The following is a 14677-nucleotide window of genomic DNA, read 5'->3' as shown; positions in this document are numbered from 1 at the left end:
TTACTTTTCATTTCTTTTTTAAGCAATGTTTATAAGATTGTGAGATGGGGATTAAAAATATAACCAATAGTTTTTAAAAAAATATATGATTTGTATATTATAGCCTATATTTATCTTAGTAATTTTTCATGATAAATGTGTTAAAATAATAAAATGTTGGATCAGGATAATATATTTGTTTGGTTAGGCAAGTTTATTAGATAAAGAAATTTATTATTTGTATCCTTATTTGTGTTGTGCTTCTTTAGAAAAAAAAATGGAATAAAAGAGAAAATTAAATTGTAACATTTTGTTTGAAAGAAAAAAATAGAAAGGGAAAATTATTTATGTGAAATCTGGCAAAAGGATTTCGTTTTTCACAAACTAGCATGAAATGAGGAATAGAAAGTTTTTTTTTTTTGGCAGATCTATTATAGACAAAAAAAAATGCCAAAAAAAGAGAACAATTTAAATATATAGATTATAAATTATTCTTGCAAGGATCAATTTGAATACTTTAACGGTAGACTATGAGAAGTGTTCTTCTCAATACACGCCATTCAAATTAGATGAATTATTAGTGAAATAATAAGTGTATATAATAATTAAATGATACATATATTGAAATATTTATTTATATTAGATGAACTTTGTTAAGTGCATAATCTTCTTGTAACTCTATATTAAAGATTAATTACTTGTTTATAATCTATAATGGAATACTTGTGTGATTGATATGTACTCGATCGACTTGAGTAATTAAATCTATAAGATTATTAAGATGATTTCGATCACATAATGTACATAAATGTATTATATATCTCATGATACCATTTACTTGATAAAAGGCACCGATGTTTGTTAAAATATTAAATTTGAATATTTAATAACTTCAATGTTTTATAAATGAAATAAAATGTTTTATATATTTTATGTCATCCATTCAAACTAAGTTGATCTAATCAGACAAAAAAAATAATTGATGATAACTAAATTTTGATAATTTTCTCTCACAATCTAAGATGATATATTTTAAATGACTTTTAATTCTTTTATTTCTCTATATTTCAAAACTACTTAAATCATGTTACCTTAAGTGATAAGAGTTATTAAAATATATTTTTCTTTTTTTTATATCTTCATATTTTTCTCTTCTTTTCCTCTTTTTCCTCTTGTTTCTTCTTTTTTTTATTCCACTCCACCAAAGGCTAAAGTTATGAATCCTTAAATGTTAGTTTAAGGAAGGTGGTTGTCTAAGAAGAGCAGAAAAATATGAATGAATGGTACTAATGATGTTAAAGTAGGTTGTAAGAAAGCCACTTTCTTTTCTCTGTTATGCAATTCTAATATCCCATAGATTTTTCATTTGAATAGTCCTACTTCCTACCTCCACTATCACAACACCCTCCAGAAGTTTCATTATTCTAAACCATGCGTCTTCACAACATCACACTCCACTAATCTCCATTACTTTACCATACTTTTGCTTTCTATATATCTTAAGTCCTTTCATTAACTTTTTTCCAAAACACTCTCACAAAAAATATTAACATTTCTCTTAAGATCATAAAATGTGCAATTGAGTATTAGAATTGTACAAAAATAATGAATTTTTTTACCAAGTTAAAATTTGGTTGAGATGATAAAATAATAATAATAATAATCTATGTAGCATATGCTGATAAAAAACGATATCGATGGTACGAGGTACTGCAACAAATTATTCACCATAAATCGAACTCATGATCTTGGCTCTAATATCAATTGTTAGGATGAGTGTTTACCACTAAGTTAAAACTTATAGATGTTAAAACTTGTGACATTGGCTGTGATATCAATTGTTAGGATCAAGTGCTTACCACTAAGTCAAAAACTATAACCATTAGTCAAAGCGCAACTCTTTTTATTCAAGTGTAACCATCCAAATGTCACCATTCGATTTTGACCTGACCCACTTTACTTCTGTTACGAGACAATTGATGTCATCTGCAACAATATCGAAGTCAGATACATATTAAACACAAAAACCATTTAAGAGATGTATCTAAATTTCGTAGTGATTATGAACTACCTATCAAATTATAGGAACCACATCTTGTTGAAGCATGGGAAAATTTTGTGAGTTGGACCACCACCGAGCTAAAATGACACAAGACCAAACCAAAGCATGTTGATGATAACGAATAGGAAGAGGAATATGTAGGACGATGTAATATGGATGGAGATAACGACGTTGGTGTATGAACCCAAAGTGGTGTTAGATTCCTGTACCAAATGTTTCCAAACAATAGCAAATCAAAACTTAAAAGCAACATTTCTATAGGAAGAAGGTGTTGCTATTTTTAAACGTGCATTATAAGAATATACACCACAAAGCAATAGAAACTGTTATCACAAGAATAGGATAAATAGGGTATATAAATATAGTCTTTATTTCGATTTCATTTTTGAAACGAGCATCGATTCAATGCTGAAACAGAACAATCATAACCTTGATTGATGTTTGAATTTGAATGAACTTTGCTAGCTCGAACAAGAAATTTGTAATTTTTGTGGTCGTTCTTAGCTTTAAGTTCTCCTAATATATACTATAGGATGACTCAACTATATTAAGGTAAGATCATTCAAGCTTCTTACAAGATGCAATATTATTTTATTAACACCATAATGATAATTTTACGATGTCAATACTCGTTATTTCAACTTATAAGTAAGCGGATTTTTCTTAAACTTATAATTCAAGTATTATAAATTAATAAGGTTAAGAAATAAATTTTAAGTATGATTCAATCTTACAAAATTGACAACAAATCTCTTAATAACGAGTGATATAATAGATCTAAAAAATAACAAATCTTACTAAAATAGATTTTAACTCATAGATCTGATACCATGTTAAAAAATAAACTTTAAATTCAACTTAATTCTGTCAAATCGATTTGTAAAGTGAAATTTATATAAACTTATATATACTACGAAGTTATCCTATCTCTAATTGATATAAAATTTTGAAAAAGAAAATTATTTCTTTAAATCATTCATCACCAAACTGGATAAAAATAACTGAAATTGAATGTTACTTCTTAGCACTATTTAATCCAGCATTTGTGAAATGCATCTAGTTTTATTTAACAAGTTCGACATAACAAAGTTAGCTCCATGGTTTTATTCTTTGCACATAAATTTGGTGGTTGGTTGACATAAGCAACTACGTTGTTGTTTGTTGTCGTCTTTTTGTCGTCCCAATATATATGGTGATCTCTTGGGGAAAATGAACAACATTTTCATAATTATTTTGGCAAAAGACAAAGGAGGAAAGTTTAAAACATGTTGTAAAGTTTCAACAGTGTTGCCGACTTTGATGAGCATGTCTTGATTTGATGTAACGTAGAGATGGTATAGGAGGAAATAGTCTGTGTGGCACAGATTTAGTCAACACAACTAAATCCATAGTGCACAAGTGGTCAACCACTTCAGCTTTTAAGGACCCCACTTCCATCCAACATGCTCAAGTGCACATTCGACCGCCCAAACTCCACTTCTTTTTATTTTTTCCAAACAAATGTTGCAACACAAGAGAATTATACCTTCTACCCATTATGTAGGAAAATCTAGAGATGGTAAAACCCCTCGCCCTACGTTTTGGTATATAAAGTGTGGATTGGGTCGGCTCGTCGTGCAATTTAATATTAGGTTCATTTTTTTAGTTTGTTCCATTTTTTTAGATTGGTTTGCGAGTTTATGAGTTGTTCTGTATTTGTGAGAGCGAAATAATTTCTTTTGTATTGAGCAACATAATTTTTTTTTTTTTTATAATAATTGATATTCATTTTCTATCGAAATAATTTCAATTAGTTTATCTAATCAAAGACAAGAAAAATAACAACCCAGATTATAGCTAAAGTACAATAGAAACATGTCACCTTAGAAGATATGTACCTAAAAATGCATCAAAAGATATTCCATATTCAAAAACTAAAATCATTATTTTATATACAATGATTATACATAAACATAATAATAATAATAAAAATAATAGAAACTTAAAACAACGTGGTGAATGATGTAAGAATTGAAAAAATGATAACATATAACTTTATAAGTGGGTCAGCCCGTCCCGTCTCGCCTTTAGCCTGCATGGATTACGGGATGGGCCATCGCAGGCCAACAAATTCAACTTCTCAACCTATCTCGCGTATTTTTGTGCAAACTTATAGTTTGTCCCGAATTGTCATCCCTAAAAAAGTCTCCCCTCCTCCATCGCAATTTTTAGTTTTTAATAAACTGATTTTAAGATGAATACATCATTCAATTGAATTTATACTGAAAACAAACACTAAACCTTTTTTTAGTATCGAGTTGAGAAGAGATTATAAAATAATGTATATGATGTATATAAAACAATGAAAAAGAACTAAGTACAGTCTTTTATGATATCTTGTATTTATAATTTGTTTTTGGACATTTAAATAAAAATTAAGAACATATTATTTTCATTCGATATATCATTAAAATCTAATAGCTTCATCCCTGCTGTTTAGATAAAAAAAAAATCCTTAGTTATATATTTTGTTCCAAAATATTGACCGATTATTTTGGATAATCACAATAATATAATTAAATAGATATATTTAAAGTTAAAATGTTTTAATAATCATTTTATTTGTTCGAAAATCTTAATTATATTTTCATATTTTGTTAGTCATTTTTTTTAATATATGTGCTTTTTTTTTCAATTTATTTTTTTAAATTTTCACATGTCAAGTGAAATTTAAGAATCTTGTAACATGCGAGAGACCGTGTGACATAACCATATATTATTATTACAAATATTTTATGAAAAATCTCAATTTAATCATTGTGTTGTTAATCATAATTTAGTCTTTTTCATTATATAAAATTACGTGCATCTTTAATTTACTTTGAGTATACTCAAAATTAATTTCTAAAATTAATTTATATTAATAAATTATTTAGAAACACCTAAAATTAATTTATAAAGATAATTATAAATAAAAAATTAACAAGAGAAACAACTTTTTTATCGTCAGAATTTCTTTTTCTTTCTACAAACTATTCTTTCATGTGAATAAATATATAAAACAAGTATACCCTCTTTAATTATCAACATCACTAATTGAAGCTCTGCTACTTGCTCCAAGCATCTCAATATTAACTCTGAATATCTGGGACTAGATAGATACAAATTGGACGATGAATTAAATAGAAAAGAAAATTAAAATATTTTCCTATTAATTAATCCACACGCTATATATCCGATAATGCAACTTCCAAAGAAGACAAAAAGGAAAAAGAGCACAAGGTATTCTCGTAATACATGCTACAACACGAGGCTATTTTCCAGAAACCATTGCTTTAAATATTGCACCTTTCGCAGCTCCTTCTCTCGCATTCACAAAACCAATCTCCACCATCTTCGCTGACAAAGAAAACCACTACACAAAAGCCATGGGAAATTGCTTAGCGCTGCAAGACAAGGTTGTGAAAATCATGAAAGCAGACGGAAAAATTCTGGAATACAAAACACCCATCAAAGTGGAAGAGGTTCTGCTACACTTTTCTGGGCATGCAGTGTCCGAATCTCTCACAGTGGTGCGGTATCTTGAGCCACAGAGAAAGTTGGTGAGAGGACAGTTATACCACCTTGTGGCTCTTCCACCACCATCACCAAAAAGCAACAAGAAGGTGAGGTTCGCGGAGCCAGAAGTTGAAGATGTAGAGAAAAGTAATAACGTGGTTAGGATTAAGCTTGTTATTAGTAAGCAAGAACTGCAGAATATGCTGCAGAATGAAGGGTTTTCTGTCACCAAGATGTTGTCTCTGGTTCATGAGAATAAGGGTGAAGATTTGTCTCAGAAGAACGATGATGTTTCGCAAGGGTGGAAACCGGTGTTGGAAAGCATACCTGAAGTAAAGTAGCAATGTATTCCAAGTTCCAATACAGTTTCATGCTTCAATTTTCCCTTCTTTTTTTTTTTTCTGGCTTGCCTTATACAGTGTAACACACATTAGATGAGAAAAGAAAGAAGAGACTTAGACTTCATTATCTTTTTCTCAAGGTTACATATCAAACCAAAAACGATCGCAAGTAATTCAGAACACTGAGAAAGTGTGCAGGAAGCATAAGGGTTCATAGTAAAAATCTGTTTACAGAGGGATTAATGGAAAAATATATGATGAATGAAGAAACAGATAAGGGTTCACGAAGATTAGTTAATTTTGGAGAATCAGTGATATTTATGTGAACTCTATTGATAACTGGTTTCTTTCACAAAATCTAATTGACCATCTTTCACCTTAAGTTAAATCTGATTAACTACGTACAATTGTATGCAGCAAAAATAGCCGGAAAATATTAGGGATCAGTGTGAGTCTAGGTCCTTCTCTACAGAGACCCGTTAAGTTAGTTTAAGTCTAAATTTCACATTAATTAAAAATAAGAAAGTAAAAATTCGTTACCTAAAATTTTGAGTTAAAAATAGTATCAATGTCTTATATAATTATATAATTAGAGTTATCTAAAGGAGTAAACGAGACACGTTATCTCTGTGACTGTGAGACAGTAAAGTACTGCAAAAGCTTGAGATTTAATTCAGATGCTAAGATCCAATGAATGACAGATAAGTGGTTTGATTATTTTAATTTTGACTCTTATGATGAGAAATTTTTAAAAGGTGTATTTTTATGAATAATTAAAATACTTTATGACAAAATATATGGTTTTGATATAAATTTTAAAACAAATTAAAGTTTTTGAAATTTAGGAAGATAATTTATTACTTAAAATTATAGATCTCCAGTTTTTTTTTAAGTCAAATTTTGAAAATTTTCACATCTTTTTTCACTTGAATCCATTTTTTTTTTCATATTATCTCCTCGATTCAATTTCGATAAGGATATTTTTTTATTCAACTTTGATAAATAAGTTGACATTTCAATTTACTTTGAAGTATTATTAGTTCAATATAATTGTTAAACGGTTGTTGATGAACATTTCTCTCGAGTTCAAGTTTAAGTGAATGGTAGTTATTTTTGAGTCATCATTCTCAAAATTTTATTTTTTTTGCCGATATAAGTTAGTTATTTCTTAATTGATGAAAAATAGGATTGCTTTTTAGAATATCTACAAGATTTTTAGTTGATGTTAAATATAATTTTTTCAATTAATATCAATATTTATTATTTTCAATTGATGTAAATTGATGTTGTTTTCGACTAACGTCCACCAACATTGACAAAAATATTTGTCTCAAAGCGAAGTTCATTAGATTTTCTCTACTAACACTGAGAGAATTATTTCTAGATTTATGCTAGCTAGGTCCTTAATCAAATGTTGAAAACAATATTTTCAGCTTATTTAAGTCATAATTTTTAACTGTTATTGACATGAATTATTTGTTGCTTAATATTGTAGAGATTATATATCGACTAATGCAAAATTAAAAATATTTCTGACTTGATATTTGTCAAAATTTTCTCAAATACTGTTGATGAGGCTAATTTTTTATAGATAATAACCACATTTTATTAGTTGAAGATAGCTGTGGACGCGACTGAATGATTTATTTTTATATTTTGTTGTGATTTAAATATTTTATCTAAATAAGAATTTAAAATCAAATAAATTCTAATAAGCTAATTCGAACACAAATTAGAAAAAAAAATTGATAAAATTAGTTCAAACTTAATATATATATATATATATATATATATATATATATATATATATATATATATATATATATATATATACATACATTTTTTTTTCAATTTTTAAAATCTTGTGTCCAAATACTAGGATATGGCTTGTGAACTACTCTAACTTTAAATTGAGATGAATAATCTCTTATCGTTCAAGTTTTTAAGTTGAAAGTTAACAACAAACTCAAGTGAGCATGAATATTTATCTTTTATAATAATAAATTTTAGATATTATAATTATTTATTAAAATAAAAAAATATTATTAAAAAATAATTATAAAATTACGGATGGAGAGAGACACAGACATATAGGATAATGGCCATTTACACGAAGAAAAATAATATCTGCAACTAACTATGGATCATTTTATTTTTGCATGTATTTTCTACTTCTACCGTATCCTTTCTATTGTGTAATTTATTTTTTATGATTATGTATTTGGTACAAAAGTATTCATCAACTTTATCAACTCTTAATCTATATTTAGCCATTTGAGTATCTCTCAAGATATGGTCACACTCTTTCCTAATAATATACGAACATTTGATAATTACAAATTGTACTAACTACGACGAAGTTTCGTGAAATTATACACACATCTTCACCTCTCTTTTTTTTTAACATTTATAATGACCTCCTTATAGATACAATATAATGTTTTCAAACAATTAAGGATGTTCTGTAAAGTAAAATAGATGCCAGGCGTAATATTTTTAAAACAAATTAAGAGAGGTAATTGTAAAGATAAAATAACATGAAATGTTTGTGTCTTGGAGTAGTTATTGTAATATAGTATAATTATGTAGATTTATAATTATTACAATTTTAATTATATCAATTGAATTATGTAAACGGACGAAAGTGATTTAATTTAAATTAAAAAGTAAAATAATAACGGATCAACAACAAGAAATGAGAAAAGATGCGGAAGGGTGGTTAGATGTGTAGAGAAAGTTAAATATTGGTAAATATGAGCTAAAATATAATATATATTTGTTGTTTTCTGCATGCTTGTAAATGGTATGGTGATGAATTCGTTAGAAATCACTGATAAATTTTTTTATTAATTATTATCACCCAGCCTTCGAGGTAAAGAGTGCATTCACACGGAAATTTCAAATGCAAAATACAAGTTCCATGAAAAGAATAAATAATGGAGAAAATATGATTATGTTTGCCATTCACACTGGAGTTTATGGCGAAAATATGATTACAAGGGTGATGCTCTACTGCTCTCGTTGTTATTGCATTGGATCAATTTCCCATTATTGTCACTACTCCATACTCCATACATAATCTGATGAGACGAGTCAACTTCTGATAAAACGTCTATATTCGTTGAAAGTGTAAACCTCTCATTTCAACCTCAGCCATGTTATTTTTTATGCTGAATTCAGATTTAATCTCTGCCACTTAGATCTGCATGATTATTTGAAATTAATCACAGAACCATACAATATTAATTAAATTTCCTTATTAAGAAACAACACAAATCACTGAAGATTGCCATTTCATGAGACATGTTTTGGCAATAACCGTTGTACCAATACAATTGATAAAATTTTCTGCTACTGTTTTGCAGCAACAGCTTGAAATGTTTAGATTCGATATCAGTACGTGAGGACACAGAATCACGTTCTAAAAGATAGAATAAATTTATCATTTTAAATTGCTTTTGTGAAAATTCAACTAGTGTGACTTAGTAGGCAACTCAAGTTACCATGTGCGTAGACTTTATTTGCAGTGCAGTTGTTAAAATCCCATTGCAATCACCATCTTGTTAAAGCCACCGTATTAGACACTTATGGGAGGAATAGTCACATACCTAAAAAGGTAGTAAAACTCATAGGAGGAATAAAAAGTGTTTTTTGAGTCATGCACTAAAGACAAAGGAAGTTGGAAGTGACAAGGCATAAAAAATCATAAAAAAGAGGATGAGAAAATCAAAAGGTCGGGAAGGTTAATGAGCAATCAATTTTGACACAAGGCAACTCACTTGGGAAAAGGGGTTAGGATAAAAGACAAAATGTTCAAGTCCAAGTAAACTAGTAGAACCAGCGGGCATGTAACCTCAACTGTTCCTTTTAAACTATACTTTATTTGAATTTAAATAAATTTTAAAAAATGTAAGATCTACCACATAACAACCATGGCAACCTGGTAGGCTTCTCAAGTTACAAATTATCAATTCTTTATTAGAACAGGTATTATTGTCAAAAACAAAAACCAGCAATGATTGCTACTGTGTGTGATATATGTTAACTACATACATAAACAATCCAATCCAATCCTCACAGACTGATATATGACACTTGAGATAAGGAACAGATCATGAAATCCAGGAAACTACACAAACATTCTATTTAAGTTTTCATTAACCTTATATTCCGCCATCATAAAGGCAACAACATTGGAATAGAAATCTTATCTTTATATAATATCCACAAACTAAAAAGACTCTACTAAAACCATCAAAATTTAGATGTCTCAAATCTCAATTATAGCACACAACTGTCATGCGTACCAACATGTTGCCTTGTGTAAAATTCCATTCCTTATAATGCAGTTTTTCACACTCTTTTCCTGTTAGTTATTTATTTGTTTCACAGGTATTCCCTTCCCGCATCCTTGAAGTGTAAGACTAGTCCTTTCAGGTACGGAGCAATAAGGTTAGTCCTCTTCAGAAGTTGCATCTTCGGGGCACAAACCTTTATACTCCCCCTAGGACTAGGAGCGAAGATTGCTTAGCACTATGCCTAACTCCTAGTGGGTTCCTTCCCTCTTAGTCATTAACATAATAATAAACTATTGGTATCCAGATATTTTTTAGCTGTAGAAAAGAGCTACATCTAGAATATTGAAGGATAAACGCCAACAGATCCATCATTATATAAAAAGTGGACACAAAGTTTGTCATTGCACACCTTACATATTTTCACTCTGTTTTAATATCAACAGAACAGAACCAGGATAAAACAGAAAATTGAAATGTTGAGTTACACATACACCTACTAAATATATAGCCAAGTATTGGGTGGGGTTTGATTTGTTTTAGGACCTGTCTTTGATTTAGTTCAAATACTGTCTGACATCAGCATTCAAAGCACACATTTTAAGAAGCAATAAAATCATGAACTGCTTAATCCTACGTTGATTGATCTAATATTTTGTGTGCAAAGGCATTTAGGAGCCATTTGGGGATAAGATAGGTGTCAGTCTGGCATCAAATACGGAACAGTTCTTGATCATTTCAGACAGAATATAATCTTTCTCTACACTGAATGGATGATTGATTGATTGAGCTATCTTTTTTATGTTTTCATCACATAGCAAGGAACATTAATGCTTCAAATGAAGAATAAACCTCCGTTTGACACAAGTTTACAAGCACAATAGCGAAAGAAAGGGAGAAAAGCAAAGGTGTCAAATCATTAGACAACTTCTGCTGTCTCACACCACCAGAGAAGTATAGTAAAAAAAGATAGAAGAAAAAGGTGTATGCATATATATAACAGAAAAAGTAAGATGGGGAATCTTACTATTGACAGGTCTTCTATTTCCTGCTATTTTATAAGTAATTTCTCTGAAAACATCCAAATGTAATTTTCGTATTATGTAACAGACATTTACAATGCTAGATTCAAACATCCATTAATTGGTACATCCTCCATCATTGATTGTACAATTCCCACTATAATATTATATTTATATATATTATATATGTGTGTATGTATGTATGTATGAATATGTATAAAATGCAAGACATGCATCAATATTGAGTACAAAAAATCTATCATTGCAATCCGATACATGATATTGAACAGGCCAACCTTTACAGCTTACAGCATCAATGATGGAAATTCAGAAGTACCTCAAATTGATGAATACTATTCCTACTTATTATTCCATTCCACCTCCAATGCAATCTCATTACGGCGTTGAAATGGAAGAGTAAATGGTGGATTATACTGCAAGCAAATAAAAGAGCAATTTACATTTGAAGAAGAAAAAGATCAAAGGGTAAACCTTCCTTTAACCCCAATACTGCATTAAGATTCTAACCTGTGCAACTTCTACTGAAGTTCCTTCTTTAATCTTAAACTGACTATCACTTTTTAAAGCTTCTCGTAGTTTCAGTTCGCGCTGCTTAATTTCTTCATCATTCACAAAACCTGATTCTCAAAGGCAAGAAAATTATTTATTTGATCGAGCACTTTAAATTAAATTTAAACAAAATTTTAAATACACAGAAATAAATATACATGTGATTGAAAATTTGGAATAAACCAATTGTGTTGTATTTGTACATTGTCCAGTAGTTAAATGTTTACACTAGTAATGGGGTTTCCGCATATAAAACCCAGATAACAGACAACAGGGGGAAATGAAATGAAATTACTGAAATATATCCAAGGCAAGAACCCACCTGAAAAGGAAACTACAGCAACTATTTTTCTGGGCACCTCTTTAATTGTCACAGAGGAATCTTTAGGCAGTGGCAAGTTAGCACCATACTTTGATGGCATGACGAAAGACATTCTCCACTTGTCTTGATCTTCAATCTAAGATAATACATTGATAAATTAGAACATCATAAATTAGAAATATATATTGAAAAATAACTCCTAATCCAATAGCTGCATTGAGTATTAAATACAGAACTTCCAGAAAATAATATCACAAAAACCACACAGTTAAGTGCAAAGTGACACTAGTACACAGGCTATATCATAAGATAGAAACAAAAGGGAAAAACAACGAAAGAGGAACCTATGACCTAAATGGTTAAAATAATAGTGTTATGTTATAACGCCATCTAATTGGGAGATAAGATAGAAAATAGTATCAATTTATCCAATCTCACACACTTAAACTTTACATATTAATTAGACCATATGTTAAAGAACATACGAATTTGATAGAATTTTCAGGCGTCACCTTTAACTATGCATTTGGATAAAGTTACGAAAAATCAGCTTGAAAAAATATGCCAGGGTAGTTCAGACATGACTGAATCACTATGAGATTTATTTCAATTGAACCTGAATTACAGAAACATGGATTTTAAATTGTGAATTATAGTATATAAAAAGTTCAGACCATGAAAATAAGCTAGATGCAATTATTTCACTGCCATTATTGACAATGTTTGCTACAGTTATGTAAAGGTACGTTGCTACAGTTGTTTGCTGAAACGATATAATTATGCTAAACTTGCTGGCAATGCATACAAAAAAAAAAAAAGATAAAGATTGTAAATGAGATATTTCACAAAACCCATAAAATAAACATAATACCTTTGTTGTTAGCACAGGAGTTGTCATATCCATTTTAACCCCATCAGATTGATTCTCACTAGTGAAAACAGGTGTAGTCATCTCCATTTTCTCATTCTTTATATTCTACCATGAAAACAACAGCAAAAATATATAACTTCATTCTTCTCTCAAAAGAGGAAAACAAAAAGAGGTAGTGATCATGCAACACAGTAAAATTTTAAAATGTATGAATGTCATTAATTTTAAAATATAACTACCTTACCGAAAAGGTACTCAGCTAAGACATTAAAGGACCGAGAAGCACCATTGAAATCAAATCCCCTCTTCCCAGGCATTGTTGTCTCTGCCACAAAGTAAGGCTGCAAAGATAATCATCAGATCAAGCAAGACATTCCCAAGACCGGATGGTTTGTCAGTGACAGCAACGCACTTAGCGTTGCATGGAAAAGTAAGGAATTAATTAACAACATATAACCTCTAAAAACTACGAAAATCAAGAGAGGAGAGTCTTTTTAAATACAGAAGCATGATACAGCACGATACGTTCTAATGTTCCATCACTAAATGGAATAACTTATTAGATTTGGCTGACAATTGTCTAAGTCCAACGCTTAAAAAAATTGTATAAAAAAAGATTATATTGGAAATGATAACAAGAAGCATTCATAACATTAAGGTAAATACCCTAATTATCTATTAAGATTTTCGTGAAATTATACAAACTTTAGTGTTTTTTTACCCCTACCATCTTTTAATTGCTTGAAAAACATTATACGGACACTTCTTATACATTACACTAACCCTCTTCCTTGTTTGAAAAACATTACGCCTTGCCATCCAACAACAGAGGTAGTTGCAAATGTTAAAAAAGTTAGGAGAGTTTGAACTCGAATGGCAGTTTGAAAAACATTTTCACAAAATCTCATAGATGATAATATAAGTATAATTTACTCTAGCATTAAATATTAGAAAGCACATATGTGTAGAATTAAAAAAAAATGAATTAAAGTATAAAATTCATTTCAAAGAAAAGAGAGCTAGCACACACACCTCAACTTCCCGAATCTCATACTGGTCCCTTCTGCTCAAAACCTTGAACTGGACAGTCTCAAGGTCCGGAACTGCAACGAAGCTCCAACACCGAAACAATTAATTACGCAAGAAAAGAGAACACTATAACAGCAAGTTGCATTTTATAGGTCGAAAATTAATTAAGTACCACTCATCAACGCCTCCTCGAGATTACGGCTTTCGAATCTCTTCGGAAACAAGTATTTGGCAGTCTCGGCAGCGACGTCAGCTAGAACTGCGGCACGAAAATTAGTTATTAGTTATAGGGAGATTCAAGAGTGAAAGAGAAGGAGAGAAATCACAAAGTTGGATAGAGAAAAACATTTACGTCGCTGGGTGAGAGAGTTGGCTTGAGAAGCGAGAGCGAAAACGAGTGAGATTCGAGATTCGAATGGCGAAATGGTACTTGGGCGCGTGCTGATTCTCTCGCCGGAAGACGCGGAGTTCGTGACAGAGAGAAACGAAGACTGTCCGGTAGGTTTTCCAGGAATCGGAATCACCATGCCCGGTTGCAGAGAAAGAGGAGAAACGTTGCAAACAGGAAACATTTTTTTTTTCAATCGAATCTGATTCACGATTCTTCTTTCTTCTACTTCTGCGTTTTGAATTTCTGTTGCTCTCTGCG

At 30.1% G+C, this 14677-nt stretch overlaps 2 protein-coding genes across 4 annotated transcripts; one reads left to right on the top strand and one right to left on the bottom strand.

Annotated features, from left to right (window-relative positions):
• Nucleotides 1-5376: 5376 nt before the first annotated feature.
• Nucleotides 5377-6043, top strand: LOC114178452 (uncharacterized). The gene has a single exon (XM_028064374.2). The coding sequence runs from the start codon at nucleotides 5449-5451 to the stop codon at nucleotides 5917-5919; it is 471 nt and encodes a 156-aa protein (XP_027920175.1). The 5' UTR covers nucleotides 5377-5448; the 3' UTR covers nucleotides 5920-6043.
• Nucleotides 6044-8835: 2792 nt separating this feature from the next.
• LOC114184716 (SOUL heme-binding family protein) lies at nucleotides 8836-14650 on the bottom strand. 3 transcript variants are annotated; one of them, XR_014995239.1, is made up of 10 exons: nucleotides 14381-14650; nucleotides 14201-14287; nucleotides 14032-14102; nucleotides 13239-13340; nucleotides 13000-13104; nucleotides 12129-12264; nucleotides 11765-11874; nucleotides 11574-11670; nucleotides 11242-11285; nucleotides 8836-9121 (listed from the first exon to the last, which is right to left on the bottom strand). XR_014995239.1 is itself a non-coding variant. In XM_028072036.2 (9 exons), exons 1-8 carry the CDS (start codon nucleotides 14598-14600, stop codon nucleotides 11596-11598), a joined length of 906 nt encoding a protein of 301 aa, XP_027927837.1. In that variant the 5' UTR covers nucleotides 14601-14650; the 3' UTR covers nucleotides 8836-9121; nucleotides 11574-11595. The 3 variants fall into 3 exon arrangements, 2 of the variants coding, with proteins under 2 accessions (XP_027927837.1, XP_027927831.1); XM_028072036.2 differs by lacking the exon at nucleotides 11242-11285; XM_028072030.2 differs by lacking the exons at nucleotides 8836-9121; nucleotides 11242-11285 and having other exon boundaries at nucleotides 11496-11670.
• Nucleotides 14651-14677: the final 27 nt, after the last annotated feature.

Source organism: Vigna unguiculata, chromosome 1 (assembly GCF_037176805.1).
Source record: "Vigna unguiculata cultivar grain cowpea cultivar isolate G323 ecotype 2 chromosome 1, ASM3717680v1, whole genome shotgun sequence".
Lineage (NCBI taxonomy): Eukaryota > Viridiplantae > Streptophyta > Magnoliopsida > Fabales > Fabaceae > Vigna > Vigna unguiculata.
This window is presented reverse-complemented; position numbering and strand designations above follow the sequence as displayed.

Bases quoted from the DNA above. Each gene is read 5' to 3' on its own strand.
- LOC114178452 (XM_028064374.2), top strand. From the start codon at position 5,449: ATGGGAAATTGCTTAGCGCTGCAAGACAAGGTTGTGAAAATCATGAAA.
- LOC114184716 (XM_028072036.2), bottom strand. From the start codon at position 14,600: ATGTTTCCTGTTTGCAACGTTTCTCCTCTTTCTCTGCAACCGGGCATG. The intron at 13,105-13,238 runs GTAGTTATATTT...TTTTCATGGTAG, and splicing joins CTGAGTACCTTTTCGGTAAG to AATATAAAGAATGAGAAAAT. The intron at 11,671-11,764 runs GTTAGAATCTTA...ATTTGCTTGCAG, and splicing joins CTTCAGTAGAAGTTGCACAG to TATAATCCACCATTTACTCT.